General features: G+C 57.4%; 2 protein-coding genes across 2 annotated transcripts; one reads left to right on the top strand and one right to left on the bottom strand.

Moving 5' to 3' along the window:
• Positions 1–356: 356 nt before the first annotated feature.
• On the top strand, positions 357–11,889 carry Dnaaf1 (dynein axonemal assembly factor 1). The gene is made up of 12 exons (XM_090357205.1): positions 357–866; positions 3,215–3,369; positions 4,113–4,204; positions 4,875–5,096; positions 5,235–5,401; positions 6,604–6,725; positions 7,810–7,976; positions 9,049–9,306; positions 9,471–9,547; positions 10,324–10,377; positions 10,888–11,218; positions 11,583–11,889. The coding sequence occupies exons 1-12, from the start codon at positions 471–473 to the stop codon at positions 11,669–11,671; spliced, it is 2,130 nt and encodes a 709-aa protein (XP_090213331.1). The 5' UTR covers positions 357–470; the 3' UTR covers positions 11,672–11,889.
• Taf1c (TATA-box binding protein associated factor, RNA polymerase I subunit C) lies at positions 11,860–17,989 on the bottom strand. The gene is made up of 16 exons (XM_090357204.1): positions 17,856–17,989; positions 17,242–17,532; positions 16,868–17,006; positions 16,355–16,436; positions 16,122–16,219; positions 15,925–16,014; positions 15,767–15,840; positions 14,965–15,203; positions 14,760–14,876; positions 14,522–14,639; positions 14,362–14,433; positions 14,145–14,280; positions 13,931–14,074; positions 13,268–13,442; positions 13,052–13,189; positions 11,860–12,968 (listed from the first exon to the last, which is right to left on the bottom strand). Exons 3-16 carry the CDS (start codon positions 17,003–17,005, stop codon positions 12,091–12,093), a joined length of 2,499 nt encoding a protein of 832 aa, XP_090213330.1. The 5' UTR covers position 17,006; positions 17,242–17,532; positions 17,856–17,989; the 3' UTR covers positions 11,860–12,090.
• Positions 17,990–18,359: the final 370 nt, after the last annotated feature.

Raw genomic sequence — 18,359 nt, 5'->3', positions numbered from 1 at the left:
TGCCGCCGAAAGAAGGCGCGGGCCGAGGGCGCGCGGGCCGAGGGCGCGGGGAGCTCGGGGGCGGCGGGGCCCGGGGCCCGGAGGGGCGTGGCCACGCGCGGAGGGCGGGGCCGGGCGGGCGGGGGTCGGGGGGCAGGGGGGGGCTGAGGAACTGCGGACGCGCGGGGCGCCGTACCTGCGGGGCGCCGTACCTGCAGGGCGCCGCGTCGTCCCCGGAGCCGCTCCCGCCAGCGCCGCGCGGCCGCCGCCCGCGTCTCCGCCGCTGGGCCCCGCCCCACGTGACGCACGGCGAGGGGCGGGGCCCGCGCCAGGCCCGCCCCTAGCGTGGCCGAGGGCGCGAGTGCGCGTGCGCGGCGGTTACCCTGGAAACGAGGGAAGCGTTGGGCTGCCAACGAAGCAGGAGCCGGGGTCGCCCAGGAAAGCGAGGTTCCCCTGCACAGGGCTGCGACCGCTGCGGGCGAGGCGTCGACATGCACCCGGAGGCGGAGGGGCCCGGCGAGGAGCCCCGCCCGGAAGGGCCCGGCCTGGGAGGGCCTGGCGAGGAGCGGCCCGACGTGGAGGCCGCTCCCGTGGAGGGGCTCGGGGGGGAAGACCCCTGCCCCGAGGAGGGGCCCACGAACGCGGAGGCCTCTCCCACGGAGGCACCCAGAAGGCAGAGGCCCAGAGTGGGCGAGCCTGCCGTGGAGAAGCCCGGCGCCGAGGTCCCCCACATGGAGGGGCCCAGGCTGGAGGAGCCCCGCCTGCAGGAGCCTGGTGTGGACAAGCCCAGAGGGGACAAGCCCGGAGCGGAGGGGTCCGCGGGCGACCACCCGGATGCCGGCCCGGGGGTCCGCAAGGAAGGTGCGGACCCCAGGCCCGGGGCGGGCGTGGGGGGGCGTCTCACCATCCCCCAGCCCGAGACGGCTCCCAGCGCCCCGAGGAGGACGTGTCAAGGGCTTCCCACCTCCACTTGATGCCCACCAAGAAGCCCAGATCCAAACGGATCCTGGCCAGCTAGCCGATGACAGGACGGAGACGCAGGCCGGGGCGGCGGGCAGTGTGTGCGGGACGGCCCGAGCCCCGGCATAACCCCCTCCTCCTCCCTGCCAACCTTAGTTTTGAGGGTGCAGCTCCGTTGCTGATCAAAGGATTTCTAAAGGAAGCACGCCTATAGACAGGCATATGACAGAGACTGAGCAAAGATCTGGTCAACCTTGTCCCAAGATTTTTAAGACAGACTTACAGACAGGAGGCTTGGGGCCCTGCGGGAATATATTGCATCTTACTGAGACGTTAACACTAGTTGTGTTTCAGTTTTCGCTCAGTCAGCAAAGGATGACTTGAGCCCCAACGGCCCAGGCAAACTGAGGAGCTGCCGGGAATTTACGTCTGAAAGTCACAGATTTGCTTGGGTTCAGATCATGGGGCCAAACTGTGAGCCTCGAACTTGAAGTCTGATAAGACGCGGTCGTCTTGTCTGTTGGTAACGAGGGCCAACAGACATATAGGGAGATATTTACTTTAAAAAGTAAAGCCTCTAGCCAGATGCTGGTCACTAAGATCTGGGGGGCTGCAGCTCAGGGCGCAGGCAAAAGCATCCTCAAGGCTATCTTCAAAATAACCAGTAAATTGCCAGTGTGGCACAAGTGGAAGAAAGACATGAGCAAAAAAGTCTGTGGGGCTGGGATCGTGGCAGAGTGCTTGCCTAGCAAGCATGAAGCCCTGGGTTTACCACATAAACAGAAAAAGCCAAAAGTGTCATTGTGGCTCAAATAATAGAGTGCTAGCTTTGAGCAACAGAAGCTCAGAGACAGTGTCCAGGCCCAGAATTCAAGCCTGAGGACAGACAAAGAAGACAAAAGAATAGAGAGCATAATAACAAATACCCATTATAACACCATTGCTATAAAGAGCTGAAGTTGACTAATTTTTTTTCCAGTCCTGAGCCTTGAGCTCAGGTCCTAAGCACCGTCCTTGGGTTTTCTCAAGGCTAGAGCTCTACCACTTGAGCCTCAGCACCACTTCCAGCTTTTTTTTTCTATGTATGTGGTACCAAGGAATCGAACCCAGGTCTTCGTGCATGCTAGGCAAACACTCTATCACTAGGCCAAACTCCCAGCCCCTAACATTTTGTTTTTTTTAGTTAAGGAAAATAAACATTTCCTCTAGAGTTGATGTGTGCATCCTCACCCTTTCCTACTCCCATTCCTTTTCTTTTTCTCTTGCCAGTCCTGGGGCTTGAATTCAGGGCCTGGACTCTGCCCTTGAGACTCTCTGTGCTCAAGGCCAGAGCTCTACCACTTGAGCCAAAGTGCCACTTCTGGCTTTTTCTGTTTATGTGGTACCGAGGACTTGAATCCAGGTCTTGCTTCATGATAGGCAAGCACTCTGCCACTAAGCCTCATTCTCAGCCCTTCCCATTTCCTTTCTTACCCAGTTTTTTGTTGTTGTTTTTTGTTTTTTTTTTTGTTTTTTTTTGCTAGTCCTAGGGACTGAAGTGAGGGCCTGAGCACTGTCCTTGGGCTTTCCTCCAAGCTAGCTCTCTACCACTTAAGCCACAGCACCACTTCCGGCTTTTCTGTGTATGTGGTACCAAGGAATCAAGCCCAGGTCTTTGTGCATGCCAGGCGAACACTCTACCACTAGACCAAACTTCTAGCCCTCTTATCCAGTTTTACATAGTTTTAAAAATTCATATAAAAGGGAGCTTGTGCTGCGTGAGGTGGCTCACACCTGTAATCCTAGCTACTCAGACTGAGATCTGAGGACTGCGGTTCAAAGCCAGCCCAGGCACTAAAGTCCATGAGACTCTTACCTCCCATTAATCACTAGAAAATGGGAAGTGGTGCTGTGGCTCAAAGGGTAGGGTGGTAGCCTTGAGCTGAAGAGCTCAGGGACAATGCCCAGGCCCAGGGTTAGGGCAGTAAGTGGCCTTGAGCTAAAGAGTTTGAACAGCGCCCAGGCCTAGAGTTCAAGTCCCATGGCTCACAAAAAAAAAAGCGGGGGGTGGGGGGAAGCTTGTGTTTCTGATGAAGCTTGTTTGTTCAGTCCATATTTATTTGAGAACAGTTCATATATTGACTGATGTAGCTGTTAGGATTTTTTTTACATAGTCTCTGCTAATGTTTTAAAAATGGCTCTTGGTTTAAGGGTTTCTAGTGTTCCCTGCTAAAAATGAACAGTTAACAAATTGAAAATTAAAACTTCTGGAAGGCATTTCTTGAGCTCCATAAAGAGAATCTCTGATTTTGCAGATATTATCGATCCTAAGGAACTGGGCGTGGGCTCACCGGATACAGCATTCCAGAGCCAGAACCAGCACAGTGGTGACAGCGGGCCTGATGGTCACCTTGCACACACAAGAGACGACAGGGACGATCGGGGACCCAGGTTTGTGGCATGGTGCACATTCCTTGAGTGGGGGGCAGACTAGAGGGGACAGGGATGTCCCACTTTGAGGGTTCAGTGGTGGATTCAGTCTGTGGAAGCAGACTTTTAATGTCGCCTCTGCAGAGGGCAGCATCAGCATTCTTACTAGGACTTAACCAGCACTTTTGAAGAATGCTGAAAGCAGCAGTGGCAGATGAGGCTCTGAAAACATGCTAAAAAAAAAAAAGGCAAAAGCAGAAGGAGGAAGATTTAAGATAGGTGACCAGCGTATCAGAGGGTGTAGAGTTCTGGATGTAAATGGCATAGTACTGGGTCCGGTGGCTCACATCTCTAACCCTAGCTGCTCAGGAGGCTGAGATCTGAGGATAGAAGTTCAAAGCTAGCCCAGCAGAAAACTCTGTGAAGACTCTTTATATCCCATTAACCACATAAAAGATAAGAGATGGAACGTGGCTCAACTGGTAGCCAGAATTGAGCAGAAAATGCCAAGTGAGAGCATGAGGCCCTGAGTTCAAGTCCTAGTACCTGCACAAAATAAATGGATACAGTAAGAGGTTTTGAAATGTATTTTACAGTTGGTATACCAAAGTAAATCTTTTTTTAAATTGTCATTATGAAGGTGAGGTACAGAGGGTTACAGTTGTGTACGTCAGGTAGAGTACATTTATTTTTGTACAATGACACTGTCTTACCCCTCCCATCCACATCCACAAGTTATTTGTTGTTGTTTTCTATCTGAACAGAATGACTAAACATTTCCTGCAAAAACTCTGCAAACAGCACAAGCTCTACCTTACACCCGCGCTGAATGACACTCTGTATTTGCACTTTAAAGGTGAGGCCTAGGAGAGGTGGGGCCCCTGCCAGTGAGGAAGGCTCTTCCCAGGGGTGGAGAGGAGTCACTGCCTGCAGAAACCATCTTTTGTGCCGCATTGTATTTAAGTTAAAACTGCAGAGTATAGTGAACATTTAAGCAGCTCACTCCTGTAATCCTAACTACTCAGGAGGCTGAGATCTGAGAATCACAGTTCAGAGCCAGGTGGAAAGGGAAGTCTATGAGACTTATCTCCAATTCACCACCAAAAAGTTGGAACTAGAACAGTGGCTCAAACAGTAGAGTGCTAGCTTTGAAAGAAAAACCTCAGGAACAATGCACCAGGTCCTGAATTCAAGCTCCAATACAAGTAATATATATATATATATATATATATATATATATATATATATATATATATATATATATATTAGGAAAAGTGTCTTGCCTAACTACTGTTCGTAAAGAAACCTCTGGCTCTCTAGATAAAAAGGAAACACACTAGTGTTATTTTTGTATTCTAAGAACATAGGAGTTTTCAAAGTAGAAAGGCAGGCACCACTTCTCAACACCTAGCCTTGCTGGGTAGGCATTCAACATCGGAATCCTGGAAGTACAGGAATATTCAGTCTCTCTCCCTGGGCGAAAGCACCCGTGCCTCTGCCCCTAACTCACATGGGTCTCTCCCAAGGTTTTGACCGCATCGAGAACCTGGAAGAATACACAGGCCTGCGCTGCCTCTGGCTGGAGTGTAACGGGATACGGAAAATTGAGAACCTGAACGCCCAAACTGAACTGCGCTGCCTTTTCCTGCAAGTGAACTTGCTCCATAAGATTGAGAACTTAGAGACTCTGCAGAAGCTGGACGCACTCAACCTCAGCAACAATTACATCAAGACCATCGAAAATCTCTGTAAGAGCTTTGGCGCAGGCAGCCTTTCCTACACCAGCGCTCTTCTCGTCTTCGTGTGTGTGGGGGGGAGGTGTCAGGCTTTATAGAATGGGTGCCGTGTCTTCCCGGCCAAGGCTCACCCCCTGCCCTCCCTTCCAGCCTGCCTCCCGGTGCTGAACACACTGCAGATGGCCCATAACCACCTGGAGACCGTGGATGACATTCGCCATCTAAAGGACTGCATGAAACTTTGTGTCCTTGACCTTTCCCACAACAGGCTGAGTGACCCCGAGATCCTGAGTGTTCTCGAGACCATGCCCAATTTGGTAAACAAAACAAAAAACACCACAAAACCACCTTTTTTTGGGGGGGGGTACCAGTTCTAGGGTTTGAACATAGGACGTGGGAACTGACCATTAGCTTTTCCACTCAAGCCTGGCAATTGAGCCACGGCTCTACTTCGTGCTTGTTGGTGGTTAACTGGCCATAAGAGTCTCACAGATTTTCCTGCCCAGGCTGGCATCAAGCAATGATCCTCAGACCTCAGCCTCCTGAGTAGCTTGGATTACAGGCGTGAGCCACCCAGCTCACCGGCCTGGCTCTCTGAGCTCTTCAGGCAAAAGGCAACTTACAGTAGTTGAAAATGGTTGACTATTGGGCGGTCTTCCAGGGCATCTGCAGGGGCCCTGTCCAGGGAGGCTAGTGGGAAACAGGGCTGTATCTTCCTCCTCAGCCATCACTGCTCATCTGTTGTCCATAAGCTTCCTTGAAAGGGCATCCTGACTGGACAGAACAGAGGTCACCAGTGACGCTGGATGCAGGGCAGCAACAGCGACTGGGCAGGCAGAAAACGGGTCCCAGCTGCACTAGGCAAGGCCACGGGAATGTTTTTCCTGTACTACTTTGGAAGGAACCGCCCCCCCCCCAACCATCCAATTAACTGCACCAAAAGCAATGGATAGCATTTCTCTGATCTGTGGTACTCACACCTCCATTTTTCTCAAAATCCTTGTTGAGTTATTCTGAGGGCATAGCTCCTAGAAAATGATTGTTTATTCTTAAAGTATTCATTTTGGGGCCTGGTGTGGTAGCCTACCCCTGGAAGCAAACGTAAAAGGGCACACTGTCTGAGACCAGCCTGGGGCAAAAGCGCAAGACCCTGTCTGAAAAATAATGAAAGCCAAGGGCCGGGAGTTTGGCCTAGTGGTTAAAGTGCTTGCCTAGCATGCATGAAGACCTGGGTTCGATTCCTCGGTACCACATACATAGGAAAAAAAAAAGCCAGAAGTGGTGCTGAGCCTCAAGTGGTAGAGCTCTAGCCTTGAGAAATTCCAAGGACAGTGCTCAGGCCCTGAGCTCAAGCCCAAGACTGGCAAAAAAAAAAAAAAATTAAAGCCAAAAGGGCTGGAGATGTGGCTCCAGGGGTAGAGTGCCCGTCTAGGTGAGACCCTGAGTTCAAACCCTAGTGCCAGCCCCCCCCCCCCGGAAAAGCAAAGCATCATGCAGGCACTGCTTGTCTGCTCCACAGCGGGTGCTGAATCTGATGGGAAACACGGTGGTCAGGCGGATCCCTTACTACCGCAGGACGGTCACTGTGCGACTGAAGCAGCTGACCTACCTGGACGACAGACCTGTGTTTCCCAAGGACAGGTGAGAAGCCTTGGGCCATGCTTTGAATATTTACTAGTTGAGCACACTGAACATTAGACTTCAACATTTGTTGAGCACTGGGCACCTGAGACACGCCTAGAAATGCTAGCAACTCTGGAGGCTGAGATCTCAGGATCCTGGTTCAAACACAGTCTGGGAAGGAAAGTCTATAAGATTCTTATCTCCAGTTAAAAGGCCAGAAGTGAGGGGGTGGTGCAAATGGTGGCATGTCAGCCTCAAGAGCACAAAGCCTTTGCTGAGTTCAAACCAAAGTACTGGCACCCTCAAATAAAATCCGCACCCAACTTGTTGATTTGCCCCTCCCTGTGCTCCTCTCCCCAGTTTGCTCACTCTATAGCCCGAGGTGGGGTACAGGTGTGCTCAGCCATGAGCCATTAAGGGAGTTAATCTACCATTTCACTCACCATCATCCCACGGGACAGGACATGGCGTCCTCTCACGTACTTCCTGGCAATGGGTGTGTGCTTTGAGAAAAGCAATCCATTTCTTTGCTCATTAAAAAGATTATCAGAAGTTCATCCCTAGCTACTCAGGAGGCTGAGATCTGAGGATCACAGTTCAAAGCCAGCCTGAGCAGGAAAGTCTGTGAGACTCTTATCTCCAATAAATGACTCAGAAAAAGCCAGGAGTGGTGCTGTGGCTCAAGTGGTAGAGTGGTAGCCTTGAGCAAAAGCAGCTTAGGGACAGTATGCACGCCGACCTGGAGCGGCTAGCCTGTCTCATTGTCCCCCCTCCCCAGACTTCTCCACTTCTTCTGCTAACCCAAGGCTGGGATCATGGTGTGGGGCGTGGTTTTTCCAGACTGGCTTTTTTCAGCACAGTAGCGCATTTCAGTCTCTCCCATTCTCCCATGACATTTTGTGGCCCGACCACCTAATTTCTGTTTATCCTTGTGTAATACTCCATTGTCTGGAGGTGCTGGGTCTGTTTGACCCCTCACTATTGAAGGACTTTGGGCCACGAGCGTGCACAGGCTCGTCCGTCCCCTGCGCCCTGTGCTCAAAGCCTGCTCGTCACTGCTGGTTGCACACCCCAGTGTCTGGTGTCCCCTCTTTCTCCACAGGGCTTGTGCCGAGGCCTGGGCCCGCGGTGGGCCAGCAGCTGAGAAGGAGGAAAGGAGGCAGTGGGAGACAAGGGAGCGGAAGAAGATCCTGGACAGCCTGGAGGCCTTGGCCATGATCAAGCGACGGGCTGAGGAGCGGAGGCGGGAGAAGGAAGGCCAGGAGAGAGGTGCGTGCTCTGGGCCCGGGCACCCGCCCTGAGCTCTTGGCCTTTTGTCTCTGTCCACGCACTCGTGACCCCTCTCCAACAGAGAGGACCGAGGTTCAAGCCAGTCCGTCCCAGTCAGTAACCCAGCGCTGTGGTCCATGCCTGTGGTCCTTGCTCTGTGGGTGACCAAGGGAGGAGCCTGGGGACACACCCAGGGGACCTTCGTAAGGGAGACCCCACCTTCCAGCTGCATGTGTGCTGCACCCCTGGGATCCCCGCTACTCGGAGGGCTGAGGCAGGGAATCAAGAGTCAAGGCCATCCTGGGTTACAAAACGAGACATTGTCTGTGAAGATTAGAAACAGAGTCTACCTTCCTTGCTCCACATACAAATGCACAGGGTACAGAGCTCCTCCATTTTGCCTGTGTATATTTCCTGGCATTTCCCTCTTAGCTGTGTACATTTCCACATCGATTGTAACAAGGACGTTTCATACTTACAAATTGGCAGAATTATATTGCTTCCTACCTATTTCAATGACCAGATGAGTAGCAGATTCCATAAAGATGACATTTTCCTGTGGTACATATAGTTTTATATATATATATATATGTATGTAAAAAACACACATACAGAAATGTATTTTTGTTTCTGGAAAATGTTCACATTTTCAGAAAAGTTGAAAGAACAGTGAGTGAGATAGTGACTATTACTAGAATCCATTCAGATGGGGGGCTTAAATCATTTTGTCTACATTTGCCCACCCACCCACTTCTCAGTCCTGTGAGCTTTTCTGTAGTCTAGGCTAGTCTGGAACTTAGAATCCTGTGTGTCTGTGCTGGGATTCCAGGGGATGCTACCGTGCCTGGCTTTCTGGCTCTGTGCATCTTCTAATGACCTCAGCATGGATGGCTTCAGGCCATGTTCCGGGCTGTGGGGTCCCCAGAGCCCTTCGTGTGGTTGCTTAGCTGCCCTTGCTCAGTGCGGAAGGAACCACGCCGCCAGCACCCGAGTCCACGCACCTGACGTGGTCCACGTGCAACCCTCGCCCGCCCAGGTCTTTCTGGTGCACCTGTGGACTTGCTTTGTCCAGAGAAGCCACTACCACCAAGAGGGGAGAGTGTGCCTGCCAGCAAGGAAGGGCCCCAAGGGCCCCCCACGGACAGAGAAGCTCAGCAGAAAATAGAGCTGTTTGTTAACGAGAGCTTTGAGGCCAAGGACGAGCTGTTCCCAGAAAAGTCGGGTGGAGAAGAAGAGCTGCCCATTGAGGCTGATGGAGAGGGAGAAGAGCAGGAATCGGTGGGGAACCTGCCAGCCCAGGCCCCGGCCCCTGGGGGAGCTGCACCCCAAGGTAACACAGCTGCCTTCCCACTCTGGCATGGAGTGAATCCTGAGCCCTTCAGCAGGGATGTCCACCCCTCACCCCCCGCCAGCCCAGGGAGGGAGGCTGCTTCTGTCACAGGCTGCGCATTCACCCGTGGAAGTCAGGGAGTAATGACCCATCTTTGTCACCAGAGCCCACGCCCTTGGTTCCGACGACTGAGAATTTAGAATCCACGACCCTGGAGACTGAGGAGAAGCTCTTCATCGATGTACGTGGAGGCCCAGCTCGGGGAGAGCGAAGCAGGGATGGGGCCCATACCTCTGTACCTTTGCCATCCCCACCCCAGGCTAGCAGTCAGCACTGCCCGCGGCTCCCTGCGATGGAGTCTGTGAACACTGAGCCTGGGTAGTGCAGACCTCGGTGCTGTGGGCAGCACACCCAGGCTGCCACACTGCGGGGTGCGTTTCACCAGAGGCGTCATTGCAAAGTCCTTCCAGCCAGCTAGCCGCCTGATCTTCATGTCACAGCCTGGGGAGCAGCTGCCCACGGTCCCATCCCTGGGGTCAGCTGAGGGAGTGCTGGTTTTCAGCCTCATGTCACTGTGCCCTGCAGCTCCTCCTATGCTGCTGACAGTCTAACCATTTTCCATGGGAAAGGGCACCAGGAGGGCAGATTGGGTTCAGGTGTCACCTAGGCCACACTTTCAATTTCCACCTGCCTCAGTGCCAGGGGACCTGATGGTAGCCCACACTGTTGGTGAGCTTTTAGAGTTTTCACTGTGTATACGTGTTCCTAGGTAAGTGTGTGCACACAGTTGGACCATTCCAAAGAAAGGCCTGCAGGCTCTGGTCTCCGCGGGCACGCCCAGGACTGCTCTGGGAGGGCTGAGGTGGGGTGGTTTCAGGATCCCTGGCTTCTCCAGGCTTGTCTGCATGGAGGGTTCAGGATGCTGCTTCACTTCAGCCCACTGTCTGGGGGGGGGGGGGGGGAGTGGGCGGCGGCGTGCGCGTCTCCCTGGTGACGCATGTGCACTGGCTCTTTCAGGACCTGCCCGACTTGGAGGATGTTGACAGTACAGATGCATCTCTGGAAGAGCAGGTGAAGATGGCCAGCGCTTTGCCACCCTCAGCTTAGTTACTTTGGTTCTCATCTACAAAGCACATTTCCTCTTGGAGATAAAATGTCCTGTTGCTCAAGCCTGCCCACCCCATATCTCAGCCGGAGGTGGACCCCCTGGTCTTGCTGGCAGCCATTGGGTTTTCTGACTTGGGACAGCTGTGCCCTGTACTCAAGCAGTGGGGGACACCTAGCTCACCACAGAGTCTGACTGACTTGAATTGCAAACAGACACAGGAGGACGCCCCCTCCTCCCCCCCCTCTCCCCGTGAGCAAGCAAGGTGGCCAGGGTACCCAAGGACTGTGGATGAGGCAGGAGGGTGTGGCCAGGAACAGCCGGCAGAAGGGAAGGTGTTGCCCACAGCATTCAACAGAAACCTCTCCGATGCCCAGCTTGGCAAGGCCTCCCTACCACAGGGGTCTGTGAGGGGAAGGGGCACCGGGGGAACTGTGCCGATGGAGCTTGCTCACACATTTTTTGGTCCCCACCAGGAACCCTGCTTTCCAAAGATTGAGCCTGTCTCAAGCATGAGTGATGACAGCGACCCTGATCTGGACCAGACTCACACGGGTGACCTGACAGGCATCTTCGCACTCCCTAAGGACCCCTCGAAGACCACCAGGCAGCTTTTCACAGGCATAGTTAAGGAAGTGACAAGTAATCAGACCCAAAGTCGGGCCACCACATCCCCGAGGCCACTCATTCAAGAGCTCAGTGACACCGGGCTCTCAGGCCATCCACCCCCTTCCTGCAGGACAGACCCTGCACCTGCCTCTTTCAAAGAGGCTGCGGACAGCCACCCACCTGCAGTCTCCCCACCAGGTAACACACCTGCTTCCCAGACCCTGGGGCCTAGGACTGCCAGCCTTCTGCCTTTTGAGCCATCCACCCTGGAGCAGGACCAGGGGTGCAAGCGTGGTGGGTGGTCAAGGAACCTCAGCTTGGGGGCTGTAGCCTGGGCTGAGCCCTCCAGGGGCCCAGATCTGTCTGGACCTGCCCTGTGCTCATGCAGAGCCCAGCAAGTCAGGGCTAAAAAACCGGTTTTCACTCATCCTTGGCTTTTCTGGCCTGGGACAAGGCGATGGTAGTGGGCTGTGCATGTGGAGAATAGGAGACCTGTAGGTAGGAAGCAGAATGATGCCACCTGAGGACACTGAGCAGCCTTCCTTTCTTCTTGTGTTGTTAGGTGACAAACCAGAAAAGCACGAGGCATGGTCTGCGGCAAAGCCCAGCCCAGGGACAGGCCGAGAGGACATTGAATTTGGCTTGGACTGAACCCAAGGCGGTCCTCACCCCCAAGCTGGCAGGGGTAGGGGGTGGGTGCATCTACTCCTTTTTCCCAAAGGGCAGCCACAGAGCCCACCGTGAGGGCTAGGCTGCGAGAGGTCCCCAGGCAAGCCCCCTTCTGTGTGGGACCCCACATTCCCTGTATCCAAAGCATCATGGCTCATGCAGTCATGCAATGTGATTATAAACGTCTTGTTAGTACAGTGCCACGGGCTGGTGTTTGTGCTGATCACACAGAGTTCCTTCCAGGATGGGCCCTACACAGGCCGCAAGGTCCACGGTGGGTCCTGCAGAACCCGGGGTGTCCCTATGGCACAGCAGGTCCCAGGGGATGGTGGTACCACGAACCAAGCAGGTAGTCCCCTCCACTCTCACCAGAGCCCAGCGCCCTGGACCCTGCCTGGCCCTCAGAAGCCCATGCGTGCCTTCTTACGGGGAGGCTGGGAGCCGGAGAGGCTGGGCATCTGCTGCGAGGAGGGCATGGCAGCGTGCTTGGGGACATCCTCGGGCGGCAGCCTGGCCACCGGGTCCCCGAGGGGCTGCCATCGCTCTGATGGAACTCCAGGTAACCAGGGTTCTGGAGCAGCCGCCTGGAAGGGCGATGTCCCCGGGGGCTGTGGCCCGGCCTCTGAGGGGCTGGGGTCAGGGCAGGGAGGGCCGCTCTGGCTGTCTGGGAGGTCTACGCAACTGGTCTGGGAGAAGGTGCTGGCCAGCTGAGTCCGGCGCTTGGAGCGCTTCGCCTGTTTCCTGGGCCCCGAGGCTGTGTCCTGCCGCCTCCCCCAGCAGGCAGCACCGCGGCCTTCCCAGGCCTCTCCCAGGCGCTCAGTGAGCCCATCCTGAGGGTCTGACTCAGGAGCAGGGGGTGGCTCAGCCGCAGGGACAGGGCCCAGGTCACTGCGCTGCAGGAGCCGCCCCTCAGCCATGGCCGCCCGGAGGCGCTCTGTCGTCCTCCCTACCCTCTGCTGCAGCTCCAGGCGGCCCAGCAGCTGGCGGTGGGAGAAGGTGGGTGCGGTCCACGTGGGGGGTGCGCGGGGTACCTGCAGCAGGGCCTCCAGCCAGTGGCTGCAGTGGGCAGTGGCCTGGGAGTCCCAGGACGATGTGGGCGCAGGGTCCTCGGGGTGAGCAGCTGTGCAGCCGGGACTAGGGCTCCCCGGAGTCCCCTCACCCCCGAGGCTGGAGGTCGCCTGCAGGCGGAGATGTTGGTGGAAGATGTCCCCGGCAGCCGAGAGCTGGAAGACTGTCAGGACGGGTGTGGAGGCACAGGGTGGGATGGCAGCAAACAGGCCTGCAGAGAGAATGGGGATGACAGACGAGGCTGGCGCCTCCTTCCCCTCCCTCAGCGGCTGAGCCCCTCCCTGCCCAGCGTACCTATAGTTGGTGCTTCCAGACGCTCTTGCAGCTGCTGTTGGCTCTTGGGCTCCAGCAGGGGGAAGGCAGAGAGGGAGTCCATGCTGGAGGGCAGGGACTGGGGCGGCGCTGCCAGCCGGGGCGAGGAGGCCCTGTCTCCTGGAGGAAGACAGACAGCTATGTCCAGGGACCCCAACCCTGCTATCTCACTGTGTGTTTCTCACCAGTCCAACTCACCTGAGATATGCAGCAGCTGCAACTGCCCGCCCTGGCCCCCTAGAAGCAGGGGCTGAGGGCAGCTGGGGGTCGGAGGAGGCAGCAGGTGGGCCAGCAAGGGCGGGGAGGCCAGGCCATGGTCCCATTTCAGTATCGGTACCAGAGGGAGGCGCTCGTCCACCAGGTAGAGGGAGAACTGGACCAGGAAGGAATCAGAAGGCAGGCTGACATCTGAAGCCAGCCACGGGGAGGCAGGCCTACAGAATCACATGGCTCCCAGCGCTCCCAGCAGCCTGCAGGCACCACTCCCTCCCTCCCTGCCAGCAGGGACAGACCTCACTGCCATCCCATCCCGGATAAACCACGGGCATAATCGGGGCGGTTCTTAGGGGACTTTGAGGAGTCCTCACCCAGAAACTGTCCCCCAACCCTGAATCATTTGCACACACCTAACATCCAGGACCCCTGCAGGAGAGGACCCACCTGCTTGGACTGGTTCCTGGCCCCATGTCCTCCTCACCCGCTCCATCCACCCTGCCTACCCCAATGCCTACTGGAGTGGCACCCAAAGGAAAGGCCACGCTGGGACATCTCCAGACATCAACTCTTACCACTACCGATGCACTGCTCGGAGCTGCAGCAGCCTCAGACCGCCACGCGGCCTCACAGCAGAGGTTTGCTCACCTGGGAGCAGATGAGGTGTAGCGTGGGCGGGAGGGATCGGGAGTCCGACTGGCCCAGGTACTGGACGAGCAGCACGCGCTCCCCTTTCTGGCAGGAAGCCTCTGCTCCCCCTCGGAAAAGCATCAGTCCACAGCCCGGGGGCGCCTGGGGAGGACACAGGGTCAGAGCTCTGCCCCCACAACGCCATGGGCACACCTTCTCCACCCAGACCCACCTGAGTGTCGACCATCTTCACACCAGTGCGGTCACCCACGGTGAGGACCCGAGGGTGGGCTGTGAAGTCTGCCCAGCGCCAGGGAGAGAGGTCTCGGAACACAAGGGTGTCTGAGTCTTTGTAGATCTGCTGCAGCCTAGAGGAGAAGGCAGACATGGGCATGGAGGCCGGCCCTGGGGAAGCGCGGGGAGGCAGGCTTATGGGGAAAGGGCATTACCCGTCCTGGGGCGTCCACAGACACACGACTCCAGAGCGGCTGCACACGGCCAGCTCCCCTGGCAGGTGGGGGCTGTGGGCATAAGAAAGCAGTGAGGCTGAAGCAGGGTGCTGGCCCTTCTCCTGGCCGCCTCCTTGTCATCTGCCTGAGGCCCCCTCACCTGAGACTGACCCCGGTGGCACCCTTCTCCACCTGGAGCACTTGCAGAGGGGCTGGCCGCCCCTGTCTGCCCACCTTCCACAGGGCACAGTGGTAGTCAGAGCGGACCGCCAGCAGCGCTGTGGAGGGGGGAGGGGGAGCAAGTCAGGAGGGGAGAGGTGGGGGGCGAGAGTCAAGAGAGGGATGGGGGCGTGGATCTGATCAGGCTGGGGTAGAGGAGAGCGGTGTCAGGACCTTACTTTCTCCCTGGACAGTGCAGGTGACAACCTGCCGAACAGGCCCCCGGAGTTGGATGCATCCAGGGTCTCCCAGGACCTGGGGTTCACCGGTTGACGTCAAACTGACCTCCTGGAACTCTGAGCTTCTGGCTAAGGATCACATGGGCTTGCACCCCATGTGCCCAGCTCTGGGCCGTCCCCTCCTCCACCCGGTGAGAAAGGATACGCAGCTTGTCCAGGGCACCTCCTGTGGGGTACACCAGCTGCCCGGCGCCCGCAGTCCTGCCAGGCAGCCAGGCCAAGGCACCCCCGGTAAAGGCCTCATCCAGCAGCAGTTGCTCCCACCTCAGGGCCAGCTCCTCCCGCAGCAGACGACCCAGAAGGCTCGAGACTGTCCTGCTGAGAACAGGACCCCCGAGGATGGAGAAGCGGCGCTGCCGATGGCTGAGGTAAGCCCAGGGACAGCTGGAGACAGGACAGCAGAGGATGATGTGGACAGCAATGGACAGGAACCAGGCCCAAAGCGTTTCTATCCTCCTACAACTTCTTCCTCTGGGAACCCACCCCATTCCTGGGCTCCAGATGGGGGAGCACACTCCTGGCCCCTGCATAGTAACTGCAGCAAGATGGACGTGAGATCTCAGCCAAGCCTCCCCAAGTCCCTTCGGGGACTTCTGATGCCTCAAGAGGGACAGACTCTTCCCTTGGAATCATAGGCCACCTTGCTGGCCTTTGAAAACAGATTCTGTAGGAGTTAAGGTGGGCAAAGGGGAGCAAATGATTAAATGGAAGACAGAGTGCCCCGTTCACATTATTACTCAACACATGGACATGGCCACATCTGAAATCCAGAACCGTCTCTTTTCTCCTTAGGCTACATGGATAACTGGGCATTTCTTGTATAAGGAAGCATAGCTCATGACCACATGGGGCAAGGAAGCAGATGTGGGTCCCACTGTGACCCCTTCCCCATCCTCCCACCAGCCACGCCTGGACACCACCCTGGTCCTCTCTCCTTGGCCACTTGCCCCCAGGGTTGGTATCCGCTGAGGTCCTGGAGCAGGCTCTTCACGCTGACGACCGTCGCCTTCTTAGAGTGGCTCTGCATGGAAAGGCCTGGTCAGGATCCCGTGCCCAGGGCCTCCAAGCCATGGATGCCTTTCCTTGGTCACTACAGTCCACTCACTCGGTTCCCCTCCAGTTTGAAATTCTCCAGCATCAGTTTCCCCAGTGGTGTGAAGGCAATGTCTCCATGATCCCACAGGAAGTGGCTGAGCTGCAGGGGGGGAGGGGGGCACAGGAGGCGACTGAGCTGCCCGGGGCGGGGAGGGGGGTTCCCAGGTTACTGAGCTCCACAGCATTGTCCACCGAGGGACCTCTCACCTGCTCAGTAATGTCCAGCACAGCCTGGGGCTGCCTCCGGTAGTGGTACCCGCCTCGGAAAAGGAGGTCACGGGCTGTCACTCCGGGATCCCAGGGGTCTAAGGAAGACAAAGTCAGGGGAGAGACTGAGAGGGCACAGAAGTGATGGCGAGTATCTGGGGCCACACACCATTAGTGGGGAGAGAGAAGGCCTTGGGCAGGGAGAGACGGGCAGGGAAGAACAGGGCCTTTACCGGGACCAGGAGGCAGCAGAGGGATGGGTCCTGGCAGCGCTGGCTCCCACAGCAGGCCCTCTGTCAGGCGCAGTGCCCCTTCCTGAGGAAACAGCCAGCACACCCCAGCCAGTCCTAGGCCTGCTCCCACCCCGCACAGCAACCCACCTAGCTGGTCCAAGAAGGAGGGTTACTTTGCTGACGAGAGCCCGAGGCTTGGGAGACTGCCACTTGTCCCAGAGAACAGAGCCAGTAAAGAGAAGAGCTAGGCAGACATTCGTAGCTGCATGACATTTTAGAGCCAAAGAATTAACAACCCAAATGTCCAACTGATAAGTGAATGCCAGAAGCATCCACACAGTGGAATATTATCCAGTCACGAAGAAGAGTCAAATATGAAAGGAGTGAAAGCCTGAGGGGGAGGTTGAGAAGGAAAGTGGAGCCTGGTTTCTGCCTGATTCACCTTCTGTGCACATCCCAGGGAAAGAACAAGGACCCATCCTGGAGCTGCCAGGGTCCTGTGGCCATCCTCACCTTGCAGCGGGGAAGTGGAGACTCTGGGAGGGTCAGGGCGTCTCTCCAGCTGCACATAAACGACAAGTCGGGGATATCACTCATGCCAAGGGGGCCAGTCAGGAACAAGGCTGGGCGGAGGGGGTTGGGGAAGTCCATCCTGGAAAGCAAGCACCTCATGTCAAAGGGCCTTGGGAAGGCCAGACACGACCTGAACAAGGCCCCCAGGAGAGCACAAGAGGCACCCGTGCAGAGGAGAAAGACCAGCAGACAGGCAGCCTCTCTGCTGGCATTGCATTGGGTGAGCTGGCCCACGGCGAGGGGAGGGGTGGGGGAAGGCAGAGGCAGCCCCTTAGAGGTGGGTGCAGTCTGAAGCAGTGAGGGAGGCGGCCCACCTGAAAAGATGGTTCCAAACACAGTGGCCTGCAACTGTTCAAGGAAAGAAGCGTGGGAATCGAGCCGGCCTCGGAAGGAGCACAGAAGAGCGGGAGCCGCCGTCAGATGGGCCAGGGTGAGCTGCTCCTGCTTCACCCATGACTGCTGCACATGCCAGGGGGCCCAGCGCTGTCCACCTGTCTTCCCACCGTGGGGCTCGGTGCCTGCCGGCGTGCGGGATGAAAAGCTGAGCAGACGTAGGAAGCACCTTCCCGCTCTAACTTCCAGTGCTGGTGCTGGGTGCTCCTGTCCTGCTGTCAGGAAGGTAAGGAGCGGGGAGCGGTCATCCAAAGCCAGCGGTGACCCCCGGGGACCGCAGCGGGCGACGGGCAGGGCGGTCTTTCTCGGCTGCCCTCCGCCCACCGCAGCACGGCAGGCCGTGGCCGGCAGCGGGTGAGGAGGGCCTGCTCCGCGCTTCCCAGAACGCCCGCCTGCACGGGTCACGCCCGGACCCCAACGGCCGCCCGGCCCGGCCGCCGGGTCCCCTGCGGCCGCCCGGCCCGCCCGGGCTTCTCCCCGCCGCCTCTCCGGGGGGGACGGGCGCGCCGGGGTCCGCGCGCTCCCGTGTGCCTACCGGAGAAGCAGCCCTCGCAGGCGCCCCGCCGGCCTCGAGCTGCGGCCTCTCTCTCGCCAGCGGGGTCCCAGCGAGCGGCGTCTGAGTCGGGAGCCACGCCGGAGCGGCCACCTGAGCGGCAGCGACTCGTCTTCCGCGCCCGGCCGGAAGTGCTCCCTGGGCAGCCGGAAGTCCCGCCTCCCCGCCCCACCTCTCCCGCGCCGCCCTCGAGCGCCACCCTCCGGGCGCCGGGGGAACGGCGCGGGGGGCGCGGGGGCGCGGGGGCCGCGGGGACCCCCGGGGTCCCCCGAGGGCGGGGTGGGCGCAGTGATGGGCGTTTCTGACCAGTTCCCGGGTGAGCGCCGGCCGCAGAGACGTGGAGATGGCCTAGATGGATCTGGGCAGTGACTGTGCCCCCAGCCTCCCCTCCCAGGCTCTGCGCTCCCGCCCTGGAGCTCCCGGGGAGATGCGGTCAGGGTGGGACATCCATTCATTAGTGTGATTTCCCAGCCACTGAGTCACGGA

This window comes from Megascapheus bottae, chromosome 24 (genome assembly GCF_031878675.1).
Source record: "Megascapheus bottae isolate mThoBot1 chromosome 24, mThoBot2.hap1, whole genome shotgun sequence".
Lineage (NCBI taxonomy): Eukaryota > Metazoa > Chordata > Mammalia > Rodentia > Geomyidae > Megascapheus > Megascapheus bottae.
The sequence above is the reverse complement of the archived record's forward strand: the minus strand, read 5'-3'. Positions and strand labels throughout refer to the sequence as shown.

What these genes read in the sequence shown, in the direction of transcription:
- Dnaaf1 (XM_090357205.1), top strand. Translation starts at nt 471, where the DNA reads ATGCACCCGGAGGCGGAGGGGCCCGGCGAGGAGCCCCGCCCGGAAGGG. An exon ending in CAAGACCATCGAAAATCTCT is followed by an intron (nt 5,097 to 5,234) that starts GTAAGAGCTTTG and finishes CCTCCCTTCCAG; the next exon opens with CCTGCCTCCCGGTGCTGAAC. An exon ending in GAAGGAAGGCCAGGAGAGAG is followed by an intron (nt 7,977 to 9,048) that starts GTGCGTGCTCTG and finishes TGCTTTGTCCAG; the next exon opens with AGAAGCCACTACCACCAAGA.
- Taf1c (XM_090357204.1), bottom strand. Translation starts at nt 17,005, where the DNA reads ATGGACTTCCCCAACCCCCTCCGCCCAGCCTTGTTCCTGACTGGCCCC. An exon ending in CTGCACTGTCCAGGGAGAAA is followed by an intron (nt 14,640 to 14,759) that starts GTAAGGTCCTGA and finishes CCCCCTCCACAG; the next exon opens with CGCTGCTGGCGGTCCGCTCT. An exon ending in CTGTGGACGCCCCAGGACGG is followed by an intron (nt 14,281 to 14,361) that starts GTAATGCCCTTT and finishes CTTCTCCTCTAG; the next exon opens with GCTGCAGCAGATCTACAAAG.